Source organism: Phalangium opilio, unplaced genomic scaffold (assembly GCF_054372755.1).
Source record: "Phalangium opilio isolate 3A_F unplaced genomic scaffold, DU_Popi_V2 ptg000014l_1, whole genome shotgun sequence".
NCBI lineage: Eukaryota > Metazoa > Arthropoda > Arachnida > Opiliones > Phalangiidae > Phalangium > Phalangium opilio.
In genome coordinates, this window is record NW_028324149.1 from 3,003,807 (window position 1) to 3,024,830 (window position 21,024).

At 37.4% G+C, this 21,024-nt stretch overlaps 1 protein-coding gene across 1 annotated transcript in view; it reads right to left on the reverse strand.

Annotated features, from left to right (window-relative positions):
• Window positions 1-9,543: 9,543 nt before the first annotated feature.
• Window positions 9,544-21,024, reverse strand: part of LOC149705103 (uncharacterized) — a 105,072-nt gene continuing 93,591 nt past the window's right edge. The window contains exons 6-11 of the mRNA XM_089865647.1: window positions 11,778-11,913; window positions 11,565-11,698; window positions 10,926-11,139; window positions 10,690-10,823; window positions 10,359-10,593; window positions 9,544-10,269 (exon numbers count right to left, since the gene is read on the reverse strand). Coding sequence (XP_089721773.1) covers window positions 10,154-10,269; window positions 10,359-10,593; window positions 10,690-10,823; window positions 10,926-11,139; window positions 11,565-11,698; window positions 11,778-11,913 — 969 coding nt within the window. The 3' untranslated portion in view covers window positions 9,544-10,153. The remainder of the gene's footprint in view (window positions 10,270-10,358; window positions 10,594-10,689; window positions 10,824-10,925; window positions 11,140-11,564; window positions 11,699-11,777; window positions 11,914-21,024) is intronic.

The window sequence follows — 21,024 nt, forward strand, 5'->3', positions numbered from 1 at the left end:
CACCTCGCGTTGAGATTACGGGTTATTCAATTTCAGTCCCTGCTAAGTTTGTTAATTTAATTTGTACTTTACTTTAATAGGTGACTGATAAATGTTGCAATTTTCCCCGCTATTACTTATTTAGGAACCAAACAAAACCGTAAAAGTTTAGAAAAATACAGTATTTAAGTCCAAAATTAACCTTTAGATGTTACAATAGTTCTAAAACTTATCGACAATATAACGTTCTTCGTATAAATCGTACACAACACACCTTTTTATACAAAAACTCTCGTAGGAATGACCTCATCAAGCTTTATATTGAATTATTTATTCCTAAGCTAGCTCGATGCTCTTCAGTCGGGGTCCATTCTCATTGTAGCTTGAGCTTCATACCCTATTTATTCATGGATTGGCCGAGAAAATCGCCCGGGATTTGCGTCCTCAATGGAAATGAATAAACCATCCTTATTTTCGTTTTCCGGATAAAATCATCTATTTCTTTTCTGTCTATATTAACGCCAGTAGACGACGTTAACATTTTTCCAAAATGAACCAACGCAGTTAGGGTAAAAACTAGCCTGCTTGCAATCCGCTTCCACGGAGCAATATTTACGGAGACATCTGATACGCGATTGACTTTATTTTAACCCTACCAAATTTACTCCGTGGAAAATGCCAATATGTTAATTTACTTTTAAACGAGTATGATGCCATGGAGTAATATTTAAGGATATTTCATAATTAAGAAATATTTGATTTTACCCTCCATTTAAATTACTCTATGGTACTCTAGAAAATAGTATTAAATTGACCATATTGATGAATACATATCATGATTCATAGACGCCTTAAATTGTATCCGATACTATTAAACCGTGGAAGCATAATTACTTTACGAGTAGTTCTAATATGGTTTGGCGTACTGGTCTTGTTTTGCAGTTTCCCGTCGAAGTTGGCCTCTCAACTTGCCCTTGTATTGAAGAGGGCGCCCAGCATTACAAAAATCAATGAAACTATTTGGAAAGAAAATCACAGAAGAGTTTTGGTTCCAGAACCTCCTTTCTTAGGGGGCTTAAAATAGTTCAGTTTAGTTCGACGAATAGAGGCGAAGGTTGAAACTAACTTAATGGTAAAACGTAACGCTCGGCCTTTTACTTTGGTCAATCGGGTACCGTGGACGGACTTGGGGGCAAGTCCAAAGTAAAGTTTTCTAGTCTCGGTCGGGCTAAATTACCCGTGCAGCATCGGGCCATTCTGCACCTACTTTTACATTAAAGTTATATACTTCTTCGCAATCTTGGAATGAAATTAATTTACAGCATTTTCAATTCGAGTTTCGGTCCTTTTCAACATTGAAATCCCGTATAGACGGGTGCACTTTGGATTGAAATAGATATTACTCTGATTTCACGCACGGATAGCGACCGAGTCTTAGCCATAGTAAACAATTTTAAAACTGAGATGTCTAAGACAGTACGTGAGGATCTTACTTTTCAGTGTTTTTTTTTTTTATATTGGTAGACCAAGGCTTAATATTTGAAATAGAAAAATATTACGTAGTTTATTTTAGTTCGAAACATAATGGGGGCATGTATACTCGGTATGTGGTTCGCTTCAGTTTTGACGATTTCAGCGTGTTTTAAGTTTGGTAAAAGTTTCAGTTTTACAGACGGAATAGAAATGAGGTATTTATGTTTATGAGTTTGCATTTTAAAGAGTGTTTAAGACTTGCCAAGGTTTATCTTGATTTATACCCGCTTTTGGTTTGTTCAACGTGAGCTAAGCTTAGGTAACACGAGTCGAAAAGATATTTACTAGAAGCTCGTCTTCTGGTGGCGGACTTGATTTCCCGGAAACTGAAACTATGATCATGGCCTACTGCGATTTCTAACCCTACTCGAAACCCTACTCGAAACCCGACTCGACCAAGGAAGGAAGCAAATCACAGTAGGCCATGACTCTATTTTGATCCGATTTGGAATTGCAACTTTTAATCGAAGATGGTACCGTAATCAGTTAATTTTTTTCCATTCTCGCATAGACAATGCTAAGCCCCTAAGGCAGCCCCATACTTAGGCAATATAGGGTTAGGGATCTAATTCGCAACGATAAATGATTTTATTTACTTACCAATTTATTTTGTTTGTTAAATATATCGTGTGACGAAGCGTATCTGTAGAGAATACATCAATTTCTTTAAAATTTATCAATAAATCTCAGTTATTGGGCTATTTAGATGACTGATTAAAAACCTATAATTGAAAAACAATTTAATATAAGTCTCAAAAAGTTGATTATCATTTTTTAAGAATTTTTCATTGAGTTTTGATACGAATCCGTTGCGCCGAATATCCGCGAATTCTATTCTAGTGTAAATTTATGTGAAAATAATGTAATAAGTTAAAAAAGAAATAGGGGAAGATAATCTTAGCTGTCGGATGTTCTTTGTGTATTAAAATCTCCTTAAAGCTCATCTCTCCCCCAAAAAAAAAGAATCTCTCCCCAACAAATCAATACAAGTTTAAATCTCTTTTGACAAAACCTTAAATACCTAAATCGATTTTCTTCGTAACGCGTTTACACTAGCTCAATCGAATTTTAGAAATTGTTTTAAGTTAATTAAACTCCTGAAAAATTAATATACAAAAGTGGGTGGTTAAACGTGTAAAAATTCGTGAAAAGGGGTGTTGAAACGCTCTCGAACCTTATATGGGTTATTTCCATGAAAAAAGAATGTTCAATTTTCATTGAAATCTTTGTTGCCACCCACTCACGGGACGGAAAACGAGGCGACCACGTCAGTGTTTGAGATTATTTGAATACGAACTTATTGAAAGTGCAGGGTTTAAGATACAACACTCGCTTGGTTGGATGGTCGGTCGGTCTCGGCTTTTGTTCTAATATTACAGTTTTCATCCGAGAGAAGCTATTTTCCCCCGACTTGGCATCTAAGCCGAGTCTCGGCATGCATAGTGCCTTTGTACTACCACCAGTTTTAATTAAAATTCTCGCCGCATTTTATTAAAGCTTCTTCCTTTAGTTTCTGATTCATATAAGCCATCCCTACGTACTCTAATAACGAAAGTTAATGACCGCCTCTCCTACGAAGTATAAGACTGTTCTCGGTTGAGCCGCGCGAGCCAGCATCGGGGAACTTCCACGCGCGGTTTATGATTTAAGCTAGCGAATTCACGAGGAATAAGCGAGAATTTAGCCAATCAAACTCGAGTTTGAGGTGACGGAATCTTCGTGAGCTATACCCTCGCTCTAAGGGATTCTTGCACGAGCGTGTACGAACATTTCCTTACTGTGGGGAGGAGAATTTTTACCCCAAATCTAAGGGGAAATTTTGTTGTTCTATCGAATGCCTCGTAGTCTTATACTTCGCGGTAAAAAAAGTGAGTAACTTCTGGTAATACCCAAGGCTTTGGTAACGTAAACACCGCCAATCTGTTACGGCCCAAAAGAGACTCATTATTCTTGGAAATATCCGTTTGTATTCCGCAAATTTTTCTCTCTTGACTGAATATTTACACATATTAATGTACGGGTATTTGGAAAATATCAACTAGCGACAGTATGTTATTAAAATTCCAAAATTATAGTAACTTGTTTAAGTTATCCACGCGGCGAATCTTTCTGGATTTTTCCTAGAAACCGTAAAGGAAAATGCGATTTAATTCCTTGGACGATTCGGTCAACAGGTTCTATATCTCTATATAGAACTATGACAGTAGGCCATGGTTTAACTTTCAGGTAAATCCACCGCACTTCCATCTATAGCTAACATTCTGATCCACTTTCTGTATTTTCTCATACAGCTACCGAAACCAGTTTAGTCGTAACAGCGCAACATTTGAGATACGTAGCTATAAATACTTTGAATTTTAACCATTTTCAAGGTTAGGGTTAAGCGAAGTGTACGACATAAACTATATAATAAATAACTAGTACTTAGGAGAGATCAAGTACAAACGCAAGACGAGTCTCGGCGTCTAGCGCGCGGTCGGGGTTATATGGTAACGGATTTGATGTCGTTAGTATATAGGGAGGGGTTTCAGCGTTTTTGGTATAGCAGAAATAAGTCAAAAAAGCGGGGATAAGGTTATTGAACGAAGATGTTTCTGTGGCGGGTTCATTAGTATCCCTGCTGTTGTCACTGAGAGCTAGCTAACTGAGAGCCGAGGACATTAGATTTCGCTTAAGGGTCTGCCACGGGCATTTTCGATTTATTTTTTGTGCCCCCAAAAGAGATATCTCGGTTTCTCTCGATGCGTTTTTATCCTAACTCTTGTCAGAATCTGTATTACAAGTACGTACTCTAAAAACCCGCGAGTATCCACTCTAAAATAACTTTCGGGGACAAGTACTATTAATTGAGAAATTCCACAAAATTGATCGGGGCTAAAAAAACAACGTTTTCCTACAATTTATAGCGAGTTTTGAAATTAATACACCATTCGAACTTTTAAGTATCTCTATAGCTTCTTTAGTTCACCAATCAGCAATCGTTGACCACGAGGGCCCTCTCTAGTCTCTATTGGAAACAACTTGTAAAATGAGACTTGACGTTGTCCTAGAATTGAAATGAATACACCAGTATCTCTAACTTCTTTAGTTGACCAATCTGGGCTCGTTGACCACGTGGGCTCTCTCTAGTCTCTAGTGGCTTACTTTCGTTTTATTTCTATTTGCAGTTGGTCTTAGTTTACCGTAGCGACTCGTGAAGTACAAATAATTTTCGCGTAGCGAATGATGACTCGAAAGTCAACGCGCGCGGTAGCTAATTTGAATTAGGAATAGCGTGGCCCTAAAAGATAGTCCTTCTAGATTGGTTTTCCTTTCTGTTAATTAAGAGATAGGGTAAAGATATCCCTAGACACTTGGTTTATTATTCACGCAAAACTAATTATTTAAGGGAAGAAAAGAGAGCGAGAACATTTTCTCAGTTCTTCTCGTGCAGTGTATATACCCACTAATCACCTTCTGTGCCTGCCGCGCTTTGCCCTATAATTAATATCCGATTTCCATGAACCCCCATCCCCCTCTTTTTGCAAATGACTCGAACCTTTTCTTATTTTCGAGAAGAAAAGGCGTTAACTTTATAGGTACACCTTTACTCTTGGGGAATCGCCCATGGATATCGAAAACATGTTAAAATCGTTTTGTAGAGTCCCGTAAACTTTAAAATATGGACTTAAAGGGTTCGAAGTTCATTATCACGCGATCGTTTCTCATTATTTATTAGGTCACGTGATCGTTTCTCATTATTTATTAGGTCACGCGATCGTTTCTCATTATTTATTAGGTCACGTGATCGTTTTCCAGTCTTTATTAGGTCACGTGATCGTTTTCCAGTCTTTATTAGGTCACGTGATCGTTTTTCATTCTTTATTATGTCACGCGATCGCTTCTCATTCTTTATTAGGTCACGCGATCGCTTCTCATTCTTTATTAGGTCACGTGATCGTTTCTCATTCATTATTAGGTCACGTGATAGTTTTTATAGTAGAAACTAGCATTTTAGCTCAGAAAGTTGTTCAAATTGACGTCTAGGCTCGGGTCCAAGTGGGCCAAATGTTTTATACGCTTTTCATTGATAAAGAATATGTATTAACGTCATTTACTTCTTATATCTATGTTCTATCTGGTGGAAAAAGGGTGAATGGTAGAGAGAGGCTAATTTCGAGTCTTATCGAGTATTCATCATATTAATCGCTAATAGCTTTTTATTGGAGTGTCACCGGTCCGCGAATAATTCGGCACTATTTTTCCCAACCTTATTAAGAAATAATTTATTAGTTTTATCATAAGCTGATCACCGTAAGTCTCCGACTGTAGGCGATGAACCTAGAGATCCTACAATCTAAACATTACGCGGGGTGCAGCTAGGAGCCATAGGAATTCGCGTTGCATTACGGGTATTGTTAAGACCGAAATAAAATTAAAATAATTGGTTTGTTGTATGGTAAAAGTCATCTCTTTTTTTGGAGGGGTAATAAAAGAAAAGATGGTAATAATTCTCTAATGATCGTTTTGGCAAATTACCACGCTAACCTCAAACGTCTTTATCTGGGAAGGGACCCGCGGTGCTCCGGGGGTCATCAAGTGGATGCTATAAGCCAAGTTTGGTTCTATCCAACGCGCCATTAATTTCGAATTAGGACTCGAGTGCCAACTTGCCATTTAGTAATCAGCATCTTCACATTTCATTCGCCTTCGTAAGTTTCATCGGAAAACGCTTTATACCTTAAAAGAATATCCACAGTTCTGAACTGCATGCGGGAGTCCCGCTGAGAATTAAAAGAAATTTCCCTACCCATGCCGTTTGACGAGATGAACTATACGTAATGGAAACCACTTCAATATGCCTAGCTATGTAGATAAAAGTATCCGTGGTAATATCGACAACCTTTCAACATTCTCTGGTGTTCAATATGAGTTCTTGGTTATGCTAGGCCTATAGTTAAACACTACTGAATTGTAAACATGGCAGTTATAAATTAATATATCATTAAAAGAATGGATTTGAGAATTTTTGCTAGAAGTATTATTATTATTTTTTTTTCTAGTCATACCAGCCAGCTATGGGGCCTTCTAAATAACGACCCTTTCGTTTCATGTAGGCAAGGCTTAACGTGTGTGTTGTGTGTGTGCTTTCTTATGATGACTTCCCTCTGAAGTGAGTTTCCGGCCCAAATGTGTATATATATATATATATATACGCTTAGTTTAGTAGAACTCTGAGAACTATATATGGGAGGCTAGAAAACAAAGTTTTCTTTATTCTGGCGTTTCCTGGCAGCGTAACTTCTTTGAAGATGATTACGTTCGCCTTATGACGCTCTTGAGATGCCCCATTTATATAAAAACCCCTTTGTTTTCTAGGCCCGCGCATTAATAGCGAGTTTAAGAAACGCCCTATACACTCTCGCGTCTAAATTTGACCCACTAAACCAATGATAACCGAAAATCACCGAAACCCGTGATTAGTTCGACCAAAGAAGCATCCAGACATCATACTGGTCACACAGTGGCTCATTTTATATTTGCAATTGATATTATTAAAAGTTGATCAGTTGGAAAGTATGAAAATGGACATAGAGTCTGTGTTAAAAAGCGTGGACAACAAAGTTTCACCAATAACTATTGAGTTTACTTGCAAACTCGCGACTAAAAGTAGTTCAGACATTTATACTCCTTGGTTTTAACCTTCGGAGCTAGTTGACGCGATTACAAAACAAAATGGAGGCGATAGAAGAGTATCCACATAAAATGTTAAGCCTTTGCCAAAATAAACTAAACGAGCCTTTAATAATAAAGATAAAAATAATTATTTCTTAATTCTGGATAAGAATCAGGGGTAACCGCGTCTTTCTTCTATTAACCTTACTTAAAACCATAATATAACTTTAAATATAACATTTTAAAAACTTACCAGTTATCAACAATGTCCAGGCTACGCTACAAACACATTCGAGGAAGTTCTAGCCTACACAATAGCAGACGACATTAACCGCGTAACCGCGAATTAGTACAAGAACTACTTTTAGGGGGTGAATACGCCGATTCAACGGCCAACTAAGGCGAAACTCTGATATACTTGAGGAGTTCTAAGTTTTTAAAGTAAATGAAATCTTTGAGGAAGTGTCCAACCCCCCTGGTTCTTATTGATTTTTTGAGGGGGTTTAGCTTGGAACAGAAATTTATTTGACCCATAGACCCCGGCAAGATCCGGGTAAAAGACGTTGCTTTTTTACGAAGAGAACAGGGTTTATTCCGAAATCATTTAGTCGTAGGACAACTCCCATGTCATGTCCCTGTTTGAAACACTGAAACTATGACAGTCCCTGCCTTTTACAAACAACTTCAACAAGCGCAAAAGATTAATGAGACTTTTGTAAAGTTACTTACTTTTTTAGGGAGAGAAACCCCGATGATTTAATTTCAATTAATATTTTATTTATTTTTCAAACTTTCTAACAATTTTCTTCGAGTTAAGAAAAAATGTCAAAGTTTTCAAAATATCCAAAGCTACGAGAACATAATGTATTAGCGTATAGTTCCTGCATTCCAGTATAAAAATGAGAAACATCTTGCTTCTGAACCACTAAAAGAAAAGAAAGCTTAGTAGTCTGCGTTTGCGATGCCAAAAATAAAATGTAAATTATAGATGAGATTGTTAAAATAACACTTTCGGTAATATCATAAGTTTATAAGCGATATGTTCCATAAATATGACGACACTACCGATACTTCGTAATGCTAGAGACTTACAGCTCGAGCTAGTTCGAGAACGACAAGCGAGAATTGAAGTATACACTCGGTGGTTAATTTTGCATGACTTCTATCTTCCTGTTTAGTCTGCATTACTAAACCTTTGATAACGCCTCACCAGGCGTCGCTTTACCTCGAATCTATGGCCTACCTCCCTCACTTCATGACAAGCTCCAGTTTATAACCTGTGACAAACTTACGGAACATATCTTATGAACTTATTTAATAAATGTTATCCAAATTTCTACAGATTTACCTGCATGCAGTTACGATAACCTTCAAGAATTAACAATCTCATCTAGTAAAACGAGGATCCCTTGACTCCCTTCTATATTTCGCGAGTGGATTGGCAAAAACCGGAAGGTGGTTTTGATTCTCGGGAGAAAAAGAAGTCCACCCCTTCTTACTGGTTGACGGAAAAAGTCGGTTCACCTCGTGACTCTAAGCATTTTAAGATTGAAATAAATGGCCCGGATAATATATGGATTAGCTTCAAGTTGCGAAAACTTCAACATCGTAGGCTGCGTTCGGTCGATTTCAAAGATCAATAGCAAAAAGTGAAAAAGCCACGTACGCTCCCAAGATCTATAAGCAAAGTGACGGAGAGAGAGAGACTTTGGCTTTTTACGTCTTGGCCTATTACAACAATATTGAAACGATATTAAGGGAAAGTTTCAGCTTTTTTTTCTTGGTTTACCAAAGAGTATGCAAAATAATTTAATAATTGGAACCATCTACGTGAAATAATAGACGATACGACTAATTAAGTTTAATTATTGGATCTCATGGCCGCGTTAGAACCCGTTAATTTGCCAAGATGTGGAAACGTTAAAGAAGTTCGAATGCTAAAACGAAGTAAGTTTTGTAGGAAAAACACCATAAGTTTATAAAATATATTACCACCATAAGTTTATAAAATATATTACCACCATAAGTTTATAAAATATATTACCACCATAAGTTTATAAAATATATTACCACCATAAGTTTGTCACTGGTTACAAACTGGAGCTTGCAATGAAGTGAGGTAGGTACGTCATAGATGCTGGGTGGTGAGGCGCTGTCAAAGGGTTAGAACAGACTAAATAGTACTAGATGGAAGTACTGCAAAATTAACCACTACCGAGTGTAGTCTGCAATTCTCGCTTGTCGTTCTCGAACTAATTATCTCGAGTTGTAAGTCCCTAGCATAATGAAGTAAAGGTAGTGAAGGAAATCTAGTGATAAAACTTCGTAATAAATAGTAGGAAATTTTGCCAATTGATTTACAGGATGTTTATTTGTTTTGGAAGGAATTTTATTTGGTTCTTCCGAGACGTCCACCAACGAGGTAAAAATATTTTAATTTTTTTTGTAAAGATTAACAGTTTCAAGGAAATTATTTTTGAAATACCGTCACAATTTTTGCAATTAACATGTTTTTTTTAATCAACAATTCCGATATCACTTTTTGAAAGAGCAAAGTTTATTACGTGGTTTTTTATTTTCTTCTAATTTTTATTACGTAATTTTTATTTATATTATTTTTTTTCATTTTAAAATATAAACATTTTTTTCAATTTTAAGATCTTAATAAAAAAAAATTAATAAAATTAAAGTATTTATTTATTTAATCTAATTTAAAATTAATTGAAAAGCAATTATTAAAATTAATTTCAGTTCATGTTATTGAGGCAAAAGCGCGTTAAACTTGAAATTTATTGTAATCTGAATAATTATTTTAAATAATTGACGGTAGGCACAACGAAATACTGGCGAAATTTATACAATTTCAATTTATACTTCTCTAATATCGCCTTTACTTGTCTTTGCTTAAAAACATAAAATTGTGATATTGCATTTTTTGTTTTTCTCTCTCCTTTTAATTATCTGAAAAAATTTTAGTCGGACATTTTCAATTTAAATATTTCTTAGACGTCACGAGGGGTAAAGTGCCAAACACTGACAGTAACGTTAAGGGATAGAACCATTTTATGGTGAACCGAATGTAATTACTAGAACCATTCGATGCTGAAATGAGAGAAAAGAAAAGAAGAAAGCCCTTATGGGAGACCCATACTTACGCGTTATACGGTTATATTAGTGTAATATGTACTTACTAGATCCCATTTTTACGTAGATATGTAACAAGGAACTTTGTTGACTGTTCCCGATAACTTGCTCTTCATTACTCATATTTATAACGTTGGAGAGAGTGGCCGTGCACTTGAGTCTCATCTCGCCAACGCTGTCAAAATGACCAGGAAGAACGGAAAACCGAAGTCCGAGAACGGAAGATTTTTGCCCATCTTTGTACGCTATGTCCGGATAATTAATATAATGCTCCGTCGGAGCCTGAGAAAAATCAGAATAAAAACGAGATTTTTAATTTAAAATCGAAAACGGCCAGTTTCGAAATAATTAAACTTTAGTTTTATTTAGTCTTTATACCTTTTGGTCGTTAAGGTACCAGCGCAACTCTGCGGGTGGCTTCGACCTTGACGCGGTGCAATTAACATTGACAGTGTCCCCCACTTCATATCGGGGTAGTCCACCTGATATTGAAGGACCATCTACGTCTTCAGCTATACAGAAAGTGATCAAAATAAAGGCACTGTTATGTTAATTCTAAAATATCTAACGCCAATCAATTAACTCGTGAACAAATTTAGGCAATGTAAACTTACTGTATTGTACGCCATTGGGGGACACGCTATCTCCGACAATAATCTCTTCGCTACTCATGGAATACGCTTGAGATATGACTGCGGTACATCGGAGCTTCATAATTCCGTTTATGAAGTGATCCGGCTTGACCACGAAGGTCAGTCTAACAACTGACCCTTCCAGCTTTTCCGAATGACGCACCGGACTAAAATGTCTCTCCCATCCAGGGTCTGCCTAAGTATTGACAAAAAAAACCAAAACATTTCTATGGCTAAGGAAACCTTTATTCATTCCCGCTCTTTATAAGCAAATTAATTCCTGATTTAACACAAAGAATTACGATAAAACAACCATAAGTTTATAAGATAGGTTCCATAAGTATGACACTTGATATACTTCGTAATGCTAGGGACTTACAGCTCGAGCTAGTTCGAGAACGACAAGCTAGAACTGAAGTCCTACACTCGATGGTTAATTTTACAGGACTTCCATATTCCTATTTAGTCTGTACTAAGCCTTTGACAGCGCCTCACCAGGAGTCGCTTTACCTCGAATCTATGACCTACCTCATTCACTTCAGGACTAGCTCCAGTTACCAGTGACAAACTTAAGGAACATAACTTTTGATATGCTTCAACTCATATTTTAATTCATCTTACCGGCTTTGAATTTATGTACCACTTCAATGTAGCTGTTGGTTTCGAAGGACCAGATACGCATGTTTTGTTGACTAAATCACCCACTAAATATTGAGGAAGGGTTCCCGTAATGGTGGGTCCTTCTTGAGGCAACACTGAAATTAAAAATACATATATACGCTTTTCAGTGAACCGTTATCAAAATTGGTTGGATATTGGTATAGGAAAACATACCGAAAATGCTCAGATCTTTGCTTTCCCGAACTGTCTGAAAAGATGGAGATTCCGTAGAAACTTCGCATCGGTAATTGCCTTCGGTATTGAGATTCGAGCCATTTACGAAAATGTTGCCGAAACTCGATTTTGACAACTGAAAGTAAATAATTGATTCGCAATTTATCAAATAAATCCATCGTCTAATATATTAAAAATTAACTATTAATAAAACGCGTTCACTAACGCAATAAAAACATGTTAAATCATGATTTACACTAATTAATGCAATTAAATTGATTTTTAAATGAGTCTAATTTCGTTGAAAACTCCGAAACATGGGGTAATATATCTCGTTCTACTCACGATGAAATCTTTCAAAATTTCCCAAAATTTATCTAATTAAACTTATCTTTCAAATGAATCTAATTTCTTTAATGTACTAGGCATAAATTTGAGCGTAATGCATTCATTAAAATCGTAAGGTTGACTGGTTATTCCGTAAAATTAAAGTTTAATCTTTTGATAGTAGCTAAAAATCATATAAGAAATTAATGATAACTATATATTTTTAGCTCTTGGTTTTGACTCGTACATTATTCGATCTAAACTTATATACAACCACTTGTTTTTTATGAATTTCATAACTTCAGAGTTAATCTATTGGAAGCACTAGCTGGCGGGAGCATCCTGGAGCTGCACTAGAGTAGGCTGCCTTTTTTAACTAGATCGAATGCCAGGTCATCAAGCTGAGCTTGGGACTAGCGGGGTAGGGCAGCTGCTTTTACCGGGCCATTTCCCTCGAATTAGATTCGAACCCTTAGCTGCCACTTACAATCAGCCCTGTTTCTTTTGTTTTCGCCCTGAAAAACACTCCAGTCTAAGTGCCGAATTGTTTCTTCACTAAAAAAAACCCCTGCAATGACTTGATTTTTTTTTATTCCCAATAGCAAAGGAAAAAAAACAGACACACATCTAGGAGCTAAATAAGAAATTAAGTTCTCAAGCGACTTACCTCGAAACGCACTTTTCCTCTTTAAATAATAATAATAATGGGACCAACAAACCGAGCTAGATTTAAACCGTTATACTTGCAGTTTAAACTCCTTAAAATTTTAGTTACTCTATGCCGGGTGATGCTCCGTGCCCGTACCATTCAGCCTTTCTTGCAACTTATAGCGAAATGATACCATAATAAATTCAGCAGAGAAACGCATAGTGGCAGTATACTTGAAAAAATAAGTTTATAAGTGATATGTTCCCTCCATAAGTATGACACTTCCTATGCTTCGTAATGCTACTGAGAGACTTACAGCTCGAGAACGACGGAAGCGAGAGTTGAAGTACTACACTCGGTGGTTAATTTTGCAGGGCTTCCATCTAGTCCAATTTAGTCTGCATTACTAAGCCTTTGACAGCAGCGCCTCACCAAGCGTCGCTTTACCACGAATCTAGGACCTACCTCACTCACTTCTAAGTTACCAGTGACAAACTTATGGATATATCTTATGAACTAATGTTGAAACTAAGAACTACTTTGACTTTACAAAAAAAAAAATAAGCGATGCATTACGGTATGGGTAAGATTTCCGTCGCGTTTCGTGTGGTATATGAACGATATACGACTTTCAAGACATACACACACATACGCACGGGGGGGGGGTCACCCGCACTGGGAGGGGGGGGATAAGCGTAAGCCACCTTGGCGGTTGAAGTATAGTACAAATATCATCCAAGTATTGGCTCTATGTTTGTTCACCGCTTCTCAAAACTGCTTAAGCTCATCCAGAATATTTCTCTCATCAGTCACTAGTACCTTTCAAGAATCTTCTCTTGGAAAATACGCTTGCAGTCTTACAACGCGGGCTCAAATTCTCTCTTGGACCTTGGTTAGCTTGGCTCATAGCGTTTTCCTTTGGGTCCTCGCGGAGCGCTCCCATGGAGGAATAAAACTAGGAGATCCTATTCTTCAAAAACAGTCTTTAACGCAGCTGGAAACTACTAATACCATTTTTATTGCTCCTTGGGAGCGCTCCACGAGGACACAAAGGAAAACGCTATTAGTTCGAGATGTCGCGCGCCTAAACCACTAACCAATGAAATTACTGGCACTAAACAAATGGGAACTATATTTACAAAAAAATTTCTTACTAACCACGTGACATAAGTTTTATTTTTTGAAGCGCGCGCAATTTCAAAATTCAAAAACAAAGGCTTAATGAATGTATTCGTAATGAACTTGAAAATCAAAATGCTTTTCAGTACAAAAACGTGGGCGATTATTAAGATAACCCTTGAAAACTACAGAGATTCTCGAAGAAATCCCCATATTTTGGTATAGAAATGATATCCATTCGTAGATTGCAACTGTATATATAAATATATCTAACTTCCGTATATGAAAAAAAAAATCCTTTAGTGTGAATAATGTCAAAGAAAGACTTTGGGCGAAGAAATATATTGATTTGTATCGCAGGCAGTCTTAAGAATATGGGCATAAGGCGGCGAGGAGCGGCTCTTTAGAACTTCCTATGGGAGAAAGCTCGGAACTCTCTGCCTGGGCATTATTCATTTTCAGAAGCCTCTTTAGACGGAAAGAAAGCATTACTATTCCATTCCATATCTTAGGCCACCAATCTATGTGGTGTAAGGTCCTCAATATTTTCTTGCCCTACCTGCGTACCCGCGTTACTCGCAAAACAGATACACAGGGTGTATCAAACTGCAGTGTTTCTGATAAATTAAAAGCCATATTCGTAGGGTCAAACTGAGTGGAAAGGGTCACCAGAACGGAGATACGAGCTCCCAAACATTAGCCTACAAAACAAGGACGTAAGAAGCGCCGCATGGCCTCGTATGATTACACTGCAACGTAAAAAAAATTGTGTCACTGCACCAAGACCTCATTTTTAAGCTGGTTGGGAACCTCTTACCGAAGTGATTTTGTTATAGACGTCAGACACAGGGTATAGAGATACGTTTGCAGTTGCACTTGACCTAATGTCAGATTAAAGAACTTCGCGTAATGAATTTCTGATAACAGTAAATTGAGGGTTTGACCAGGTGTGTCATACATACATAGAGAAGAGAGAACTAGTCACTTATAGTTTGAACACTCGATCTCGGATTTCAATGAACTAAAATATCATGGTAAGTAGTGAAAGGCGACGGCGGCGGCGGGATAGGGCGTACATACTCGAAGAGGCTAATCGCTTGAACGTGTAACGTAGCAGGTGTTTTAAGAGGAGGAAAAAAGACAGAGAAAGCCGGGGACCCTTGTCGCCGACCCCACCTCGCGATAGTGATACGTAATGCGCTTAGGAAGTAGCTTCTCTACCTGAGAAATCGATCTGCAAAGCGAAAGACAGCCAACGAGAGAGCTTCCTCCGCGCTTAAAGTTGTTCCAGATTAATCTGGAGGCGTAATAATGTGGGCGAAACCCGTCGTAACTCCCGCTTGCTCGCTTCGCAACCCAATGCCACTCCTACACCACAGACTGGATGGTTGACTTCGAAATATAACCTAAGATATCTCTCCGAAGGGGCTAGAGAAACTTCCACCCCTCTCAGAGTAGTAAGACACTCTGCAGCGAAGATAACCAAGTTTTGTCTAGTTCAAACCGAACACCAAAAATTGCGAATTGAAAATTTCACCAGTCCTCAACGGGCGGCAATCAACCGCGCCATCAAACTTCAAAAGTTCCCAGCAGACTTCGCTAGAATTTGATAAAAACTAAAATAATTGAAAAAAAAACCATGACGACGCTCAACCTTTTCATCTATTACACTCAGACACAGGCAGGCACCCACCGGTACTGGTAGGCTGCAGGTAAAGGTGGGAAAGGTAATTTGGGTGAGCGAACCGATGAGACTCGAGGTACTGTACCTAACACTCAGGAAGCGAGATAAGAAATACTATCCCCCTTACCAGCTAGGACCCCGTATACCACCACCACCACCATTCTTGCACCCCGGAAACTCGGGGGTCGTTGGTCTGGACATGGCGCGCGAAACTTTGCTGTTGTTGGTACCCTACCCCATAGTTTCTGGGTAAGAGTGGCATAATTTAAGGGAAGTGTGACGTGACACGTAAGTAGAAGAAAGGAACCTTTGGGACACAAACTCCTTTCAGTAACGCGTGATATAAACCGAAATTATCATAATATAATCGACTTTTCAATGTCATGGCATACCCTATACTATAATAACGTTATTAATTCGCTATTATTTCATCTTCCCTTTAAAAAATACCGGTTATCTTTGATCTCGGAACACGAACCAAAACTAGACGGACGTAAAACAGGGGCGAGAATAAAAAAAAGAATGGATCAGAGCAAATTTTAATTGCTTTTCACGGGGGTTTCCCCCCTAGTGGCGTATCGATGTACAATAAACACAGCCGTCTAAAAATAATGCACCCATTTGAGATGGATAGACAAAGAGGTAAAACTATTTGTAATATTATTCTTCTTCTATTTTCTCTTTATAATATAATTATTGATACGTACATAAGGCTATATAGTATAGTCATAAGTCTACGATTATGACTGTACATCGGGGCTCGCGACGTGTTCGTAGTAAATGCCACGATTTTGTACCTTGGTGTCAATTGAGGTTAGACAGTGAATGGATTATTTAGTCAGTGCTTGTTGGTCGAGAGACTTGAGACGCGTCACGCGAGATACGTAGGGCAGGTGTCTCGCGTACTTAGCGATTATGCCCATCCCGAAACCAACCGCAAATGGTTAGTGATAACGTAATAATTGATGGATGAATTCCAGACCAGGTTATACTGTATATATATATATATAGAGGTACTTAATTTATACACGTCTCAAAATTACCCCGTCTAGGTTTACTGTTTGGCTTATACCAACGTCAATATTTACCCAATTTTCTAGTTGAATTTAGTTATAACAACGTATGCTACTTCAAAATTAATCCCGACTTTAAAGCTAAAACAAAGAGTTACACGTAAAAGAAATGGGAATTTCAAAATCCAATCTTAGAAGTAATTTAAATTCTAATAGATATTATAGAGTTTAGGCATCGAGCAAAAATACATTATTCGGATTAAAAAAGCGTGGAGTAAAAATTATTTATCTTTCTTTTCATTCACTAGGAATTTCCTATCTGAACCTTTCTGTAAAAATTTGTGAAGGAAACCTCGTGAGAATTTGTACAAAGATTGGACCGCTATTAAATCAGTAAGAAGTTCGTGCTATGGCTAAAGTTAACCGTATACCTTCGGGCTAGATGCCATCGCGGCTTTTCTGTACAGTGTACAATTGCACTGTGTATTTCTTTCTAAGCCTCGGTTCGTTTTCTATTTTCTTTCTATAGATATTGAAGTTGGAGTAAAAAAAGAGTGATAGCATCTTCGAGGAACTGATGTTGACAAGGTGTTTTTCTTTTTAACAGAAACACATCTTTCAATTTTCTTTGATGCGTTTTTCTTTTTTTGGGGGGTGGGGGGAATAGTTCTTTGAAATTGAACGGTACAAGTGTTATTCAAATAAACTATATAGTAATATAGTGTAGTTCATCTACGTGTTGAATAATAATATTTATATTTCAAGTCAGCGGCCGATACACGAATCCAATATTTGTAATAACTAAATAAACAATCAATAAATGGCTTTCTAATATCAAAGAAACAAATAAAATTCATGTTTAATAAAATTTCTCAACCTTGAGCTTCTACTCCTCACGCTATATTCTCTCTACATATACCAATTCCGTAATTATAAACATTTATCTAATATTAAAAATGTTACGTATCCGAACACGACCCAAAATATGACTCGGAACCGCGAGATTTCGCGTAAAAAAAAAACTGAATATACAATCAACATCAATATTAATCTTAAGTTAAGCTAATATTTCCTTTTAAAACAATCAATTTTGTCCATCATTTTGACAGCGCCTATAAATAATCTATAGAACAAAAGGTTTTTTTTGGGGGGGGGGGGGTGTTCATTTTATCGACCCGATATCCGTTTTATATTTTTTCTCTCTCTCTCTCTCTCCCTCTCTCTCTCTCTTTTCCAAACACATTCTAAAGCTTTTGAAATTTTTTTCAATTACGAACCTGTTAGACTCGTCCCACTTTTGTCATCATTTCGCAATATTATATTGATCATTGTCATTGATTTTCATTTTTTCTTTGGCGTTTTAGACACACTGATGTATAATAAACGTCTTTCTAGATAAACTTATCCGGAGAAGTAAGAAAACGCGTTCATTTAGAGATTTTTATCTTTTAGAAAAAAATTGATTTCCAAAAGTATTGTTCTGAACCTAACTGGCTGGCTAGAATAGCGTCGTGTGCATTTTCAGGAATAAATAGAGCTAAAAGGAATCATTGTGTACCGATATCTTACAGGTTAATTTCTATTATTAATAAATGATGAAAAGTCTAGTTCTTCCGGCAAAATCCACTTAGATACCTTGATAAAATGGCTAAACAATTATTCCTATCATCTGTACGTATTGCTATTGTAACTTAATACAATTTCGTTCCAAAATTTAGTATGCCTTGATCAACTTGGTTTATGTTTTTCCTTCGCCTTTGAAAAAAAAGAGAATAAGAAATGAAGAGAGAGTGAGAGAGAGGAGTGTAGAAGAAAAATAATTTACGAGGACCAACCCTAAGAAAGATAAAAGTTTAAATTCATGCAAAGGGTATAAAAACTATTATTTTTTTCTTATTTTAGGGGGGGGGGGGAACTCCCCGAGTTTTTAAGAAGAACCGGTAAAGGGTGCGAATAATGGAGGTTCTTAAATCATTTTTCTTCGGTCTTGAAGGGAAAAAAGTCTGCGTTAAAATTGGTTTAAACCCTTGAAGAAGGCCAGACTACTTTGGTTAAAAATTTAGCTTTATTACATATGGGACCACGCGCTTTTTCAACTATGGTTGGAATTAGGTTTTCGTTACATCTACTGAAAAAAGTTGTTACTTTTATATTAGATAAACATAATTGAAAAACAATGCCAAAATATCAGTATACCGTAATAACCCTATTACGTATAAGTAGGGTTCTACCGTAGAGGCTTAATGTATCAAAATTTAAAGGCGCCAGTCAAAAACAAAGGCTTAAGTAATGCCTTAATTTATACGCGCTAGTGTCCCTATCATTAGTCACGACAGGCTTTTCTACCAGTTTTCTGTATAAATTAACGTTATTTTCATAAACTGTAGTACAAATGTGTAGCGGGCGTTGGGGTTGTTAGGCCCCGGGACGGTTGGCTATGCCGTCGTCGACCGGATACAAACGAATTTAAAAATGAAAAGCCGTGGGGTAAAATATTCCAAAGAACTTTATTTACATGGTCCAGCGTGCATCTCTTTCAATATACAAAAAAGGAATCTCCTCTTCCTATGACCCACGTTTCCTTTTATACCCTTTCGCTTGGTCTAAGATGAGGGGGACCTCAGCGGTGTTTTTCCGTGTTAAAACCCGGGGAAAATAGGAAACGTGAATCTTACAAACATCGGAAGATTTTCGTGGTGAGTCATGGGAGGAACCAAAGCTTTATCAGAAGTATATAATAAGTGGCAAAAGTGCCTTGTTACAATTCCCCCCCACAAGGGATGAGAACGGGTGCGAAACCATGTTTACCAAGGGCTTTGGCTTCTCCAGAATAAACGTTAGAAATACACAGTTAACAATAAATGAGAGAGAAAAAAAAATATACATTTACAATGCGAAGACAAGAAAAATTCGTTTTTAAAATTGAAATCTTTACAGTTTAAAGTCATAACAAATATGAAAAAAGGCTTAACGACAATTTTTTTTTTGTATTTAAGACAAATGTAAACATGCATTGTAAAGTGACGTTAATTTAATGGTCTTATGATATCTCATTTAGAGTATTTCTTAGGTCGTTTGGTTGATCGCTGAGGGCGAGGGTTCGATCGTTTTGGCACCAAATTTTTCTTATTTTTCACAGTTTTAGGAACTGAATTAATCGGTAGGCTTAGCGAAGCGTCTCTTTGTATATAAGGTTTTAAATTAGTGACATTAATGACGCCATGGGCCTTCTTAGTTTTTGGATCAACTAAGGCATAGTTCAGATCATGCATTTTAGCCGAAATTTGATAAGGGCCAACCCAGCGCTCAGCGAGCTTTTTAGTAAAATTTTTAATTTTTGAAGATTGGTGGTGCGTTCGAATCATTACTAAATCACCAATCTGATAGTGAACATCACGTCTGTTCTTATCATAATTAAGCTTTTGATGTTCATGAGCCTTAACTTTAGCTAATTTAACATTTGCATTAATTTCGGACATTTTGTCGGTCAAATGTTGAATGTATTCAGAAATATCATTTACGGGGTCCGCGGAGGGGTTGCGTTCAAGGAAGCGGTGGAAAGGCAGCTTGAGCTCGCGACCAGTTAACATAAAGTGCGGCGAGTATCCAGTAGACGCATGCGGAGCGGAACGTATAGCTAAAGCTAATTTGGGCAATTGTTCGTCCCAACGCTTGTGTTCGTTTTCAACGTAAGTTGCAACCATCTGTTTTATCGTTTTATTAGAACGTTCAGTGGGGTTTGATTGGGCATGATAGGGCGTGGTATGTTGTACCTTCGCGCCCCAATCATTACATATGGAACGAAATGATTCGCTTGCGAATTGAGATCCATTGTCCGTGATTATAACTCTAGGGACTCCATAGCGAGGGAAAATTTCCTCCGTGAGTTTCTTAGTTATCGCGGGTGTGGTAGCCTTACGTAACGCAAAAATTTCTACAAATTTCGAAAAATTATCAATAACGACTAACATGTGTTCGTTTTGTTTAGCGCTTCTGGGAAAAGGTCCCATTAGGTCAAGGGCGATTGTTTCCCAAGGTTCAGTGGCTCCTAGGGTACCTAATAATCCTGCTGGGCTTTGATTTTCCGATTTATAGGCTTGACACTTCTCGCAAGATTTTACATAATGTTGAACATCTTGATTTAGGGTATCCCAATAAGCTACAGTTTTAGCGCGCCAAAGGGTTTTATCTATCCCCATGTGTCCAGCAGTAGGGTCGTCATGAATAACACGCAATAGGTGTGGACGTAATGCTGTGGGGATAATCGGAAGCCAGGCAATGGGTTTCGCGCATTTTAATTCGTGACGGCAGGGTCTCGTTTCCTGTAGTCGGTAAACAACATCTTCGGAAACCACGTAGCGGTCTGCGTTTCTTTTAATTCGTCGGGCTAATTTATTATCATTTGGTAAATCACAGGATAATAAGTAAGTTTTTAGCGCAAATATTTTTGGGTCA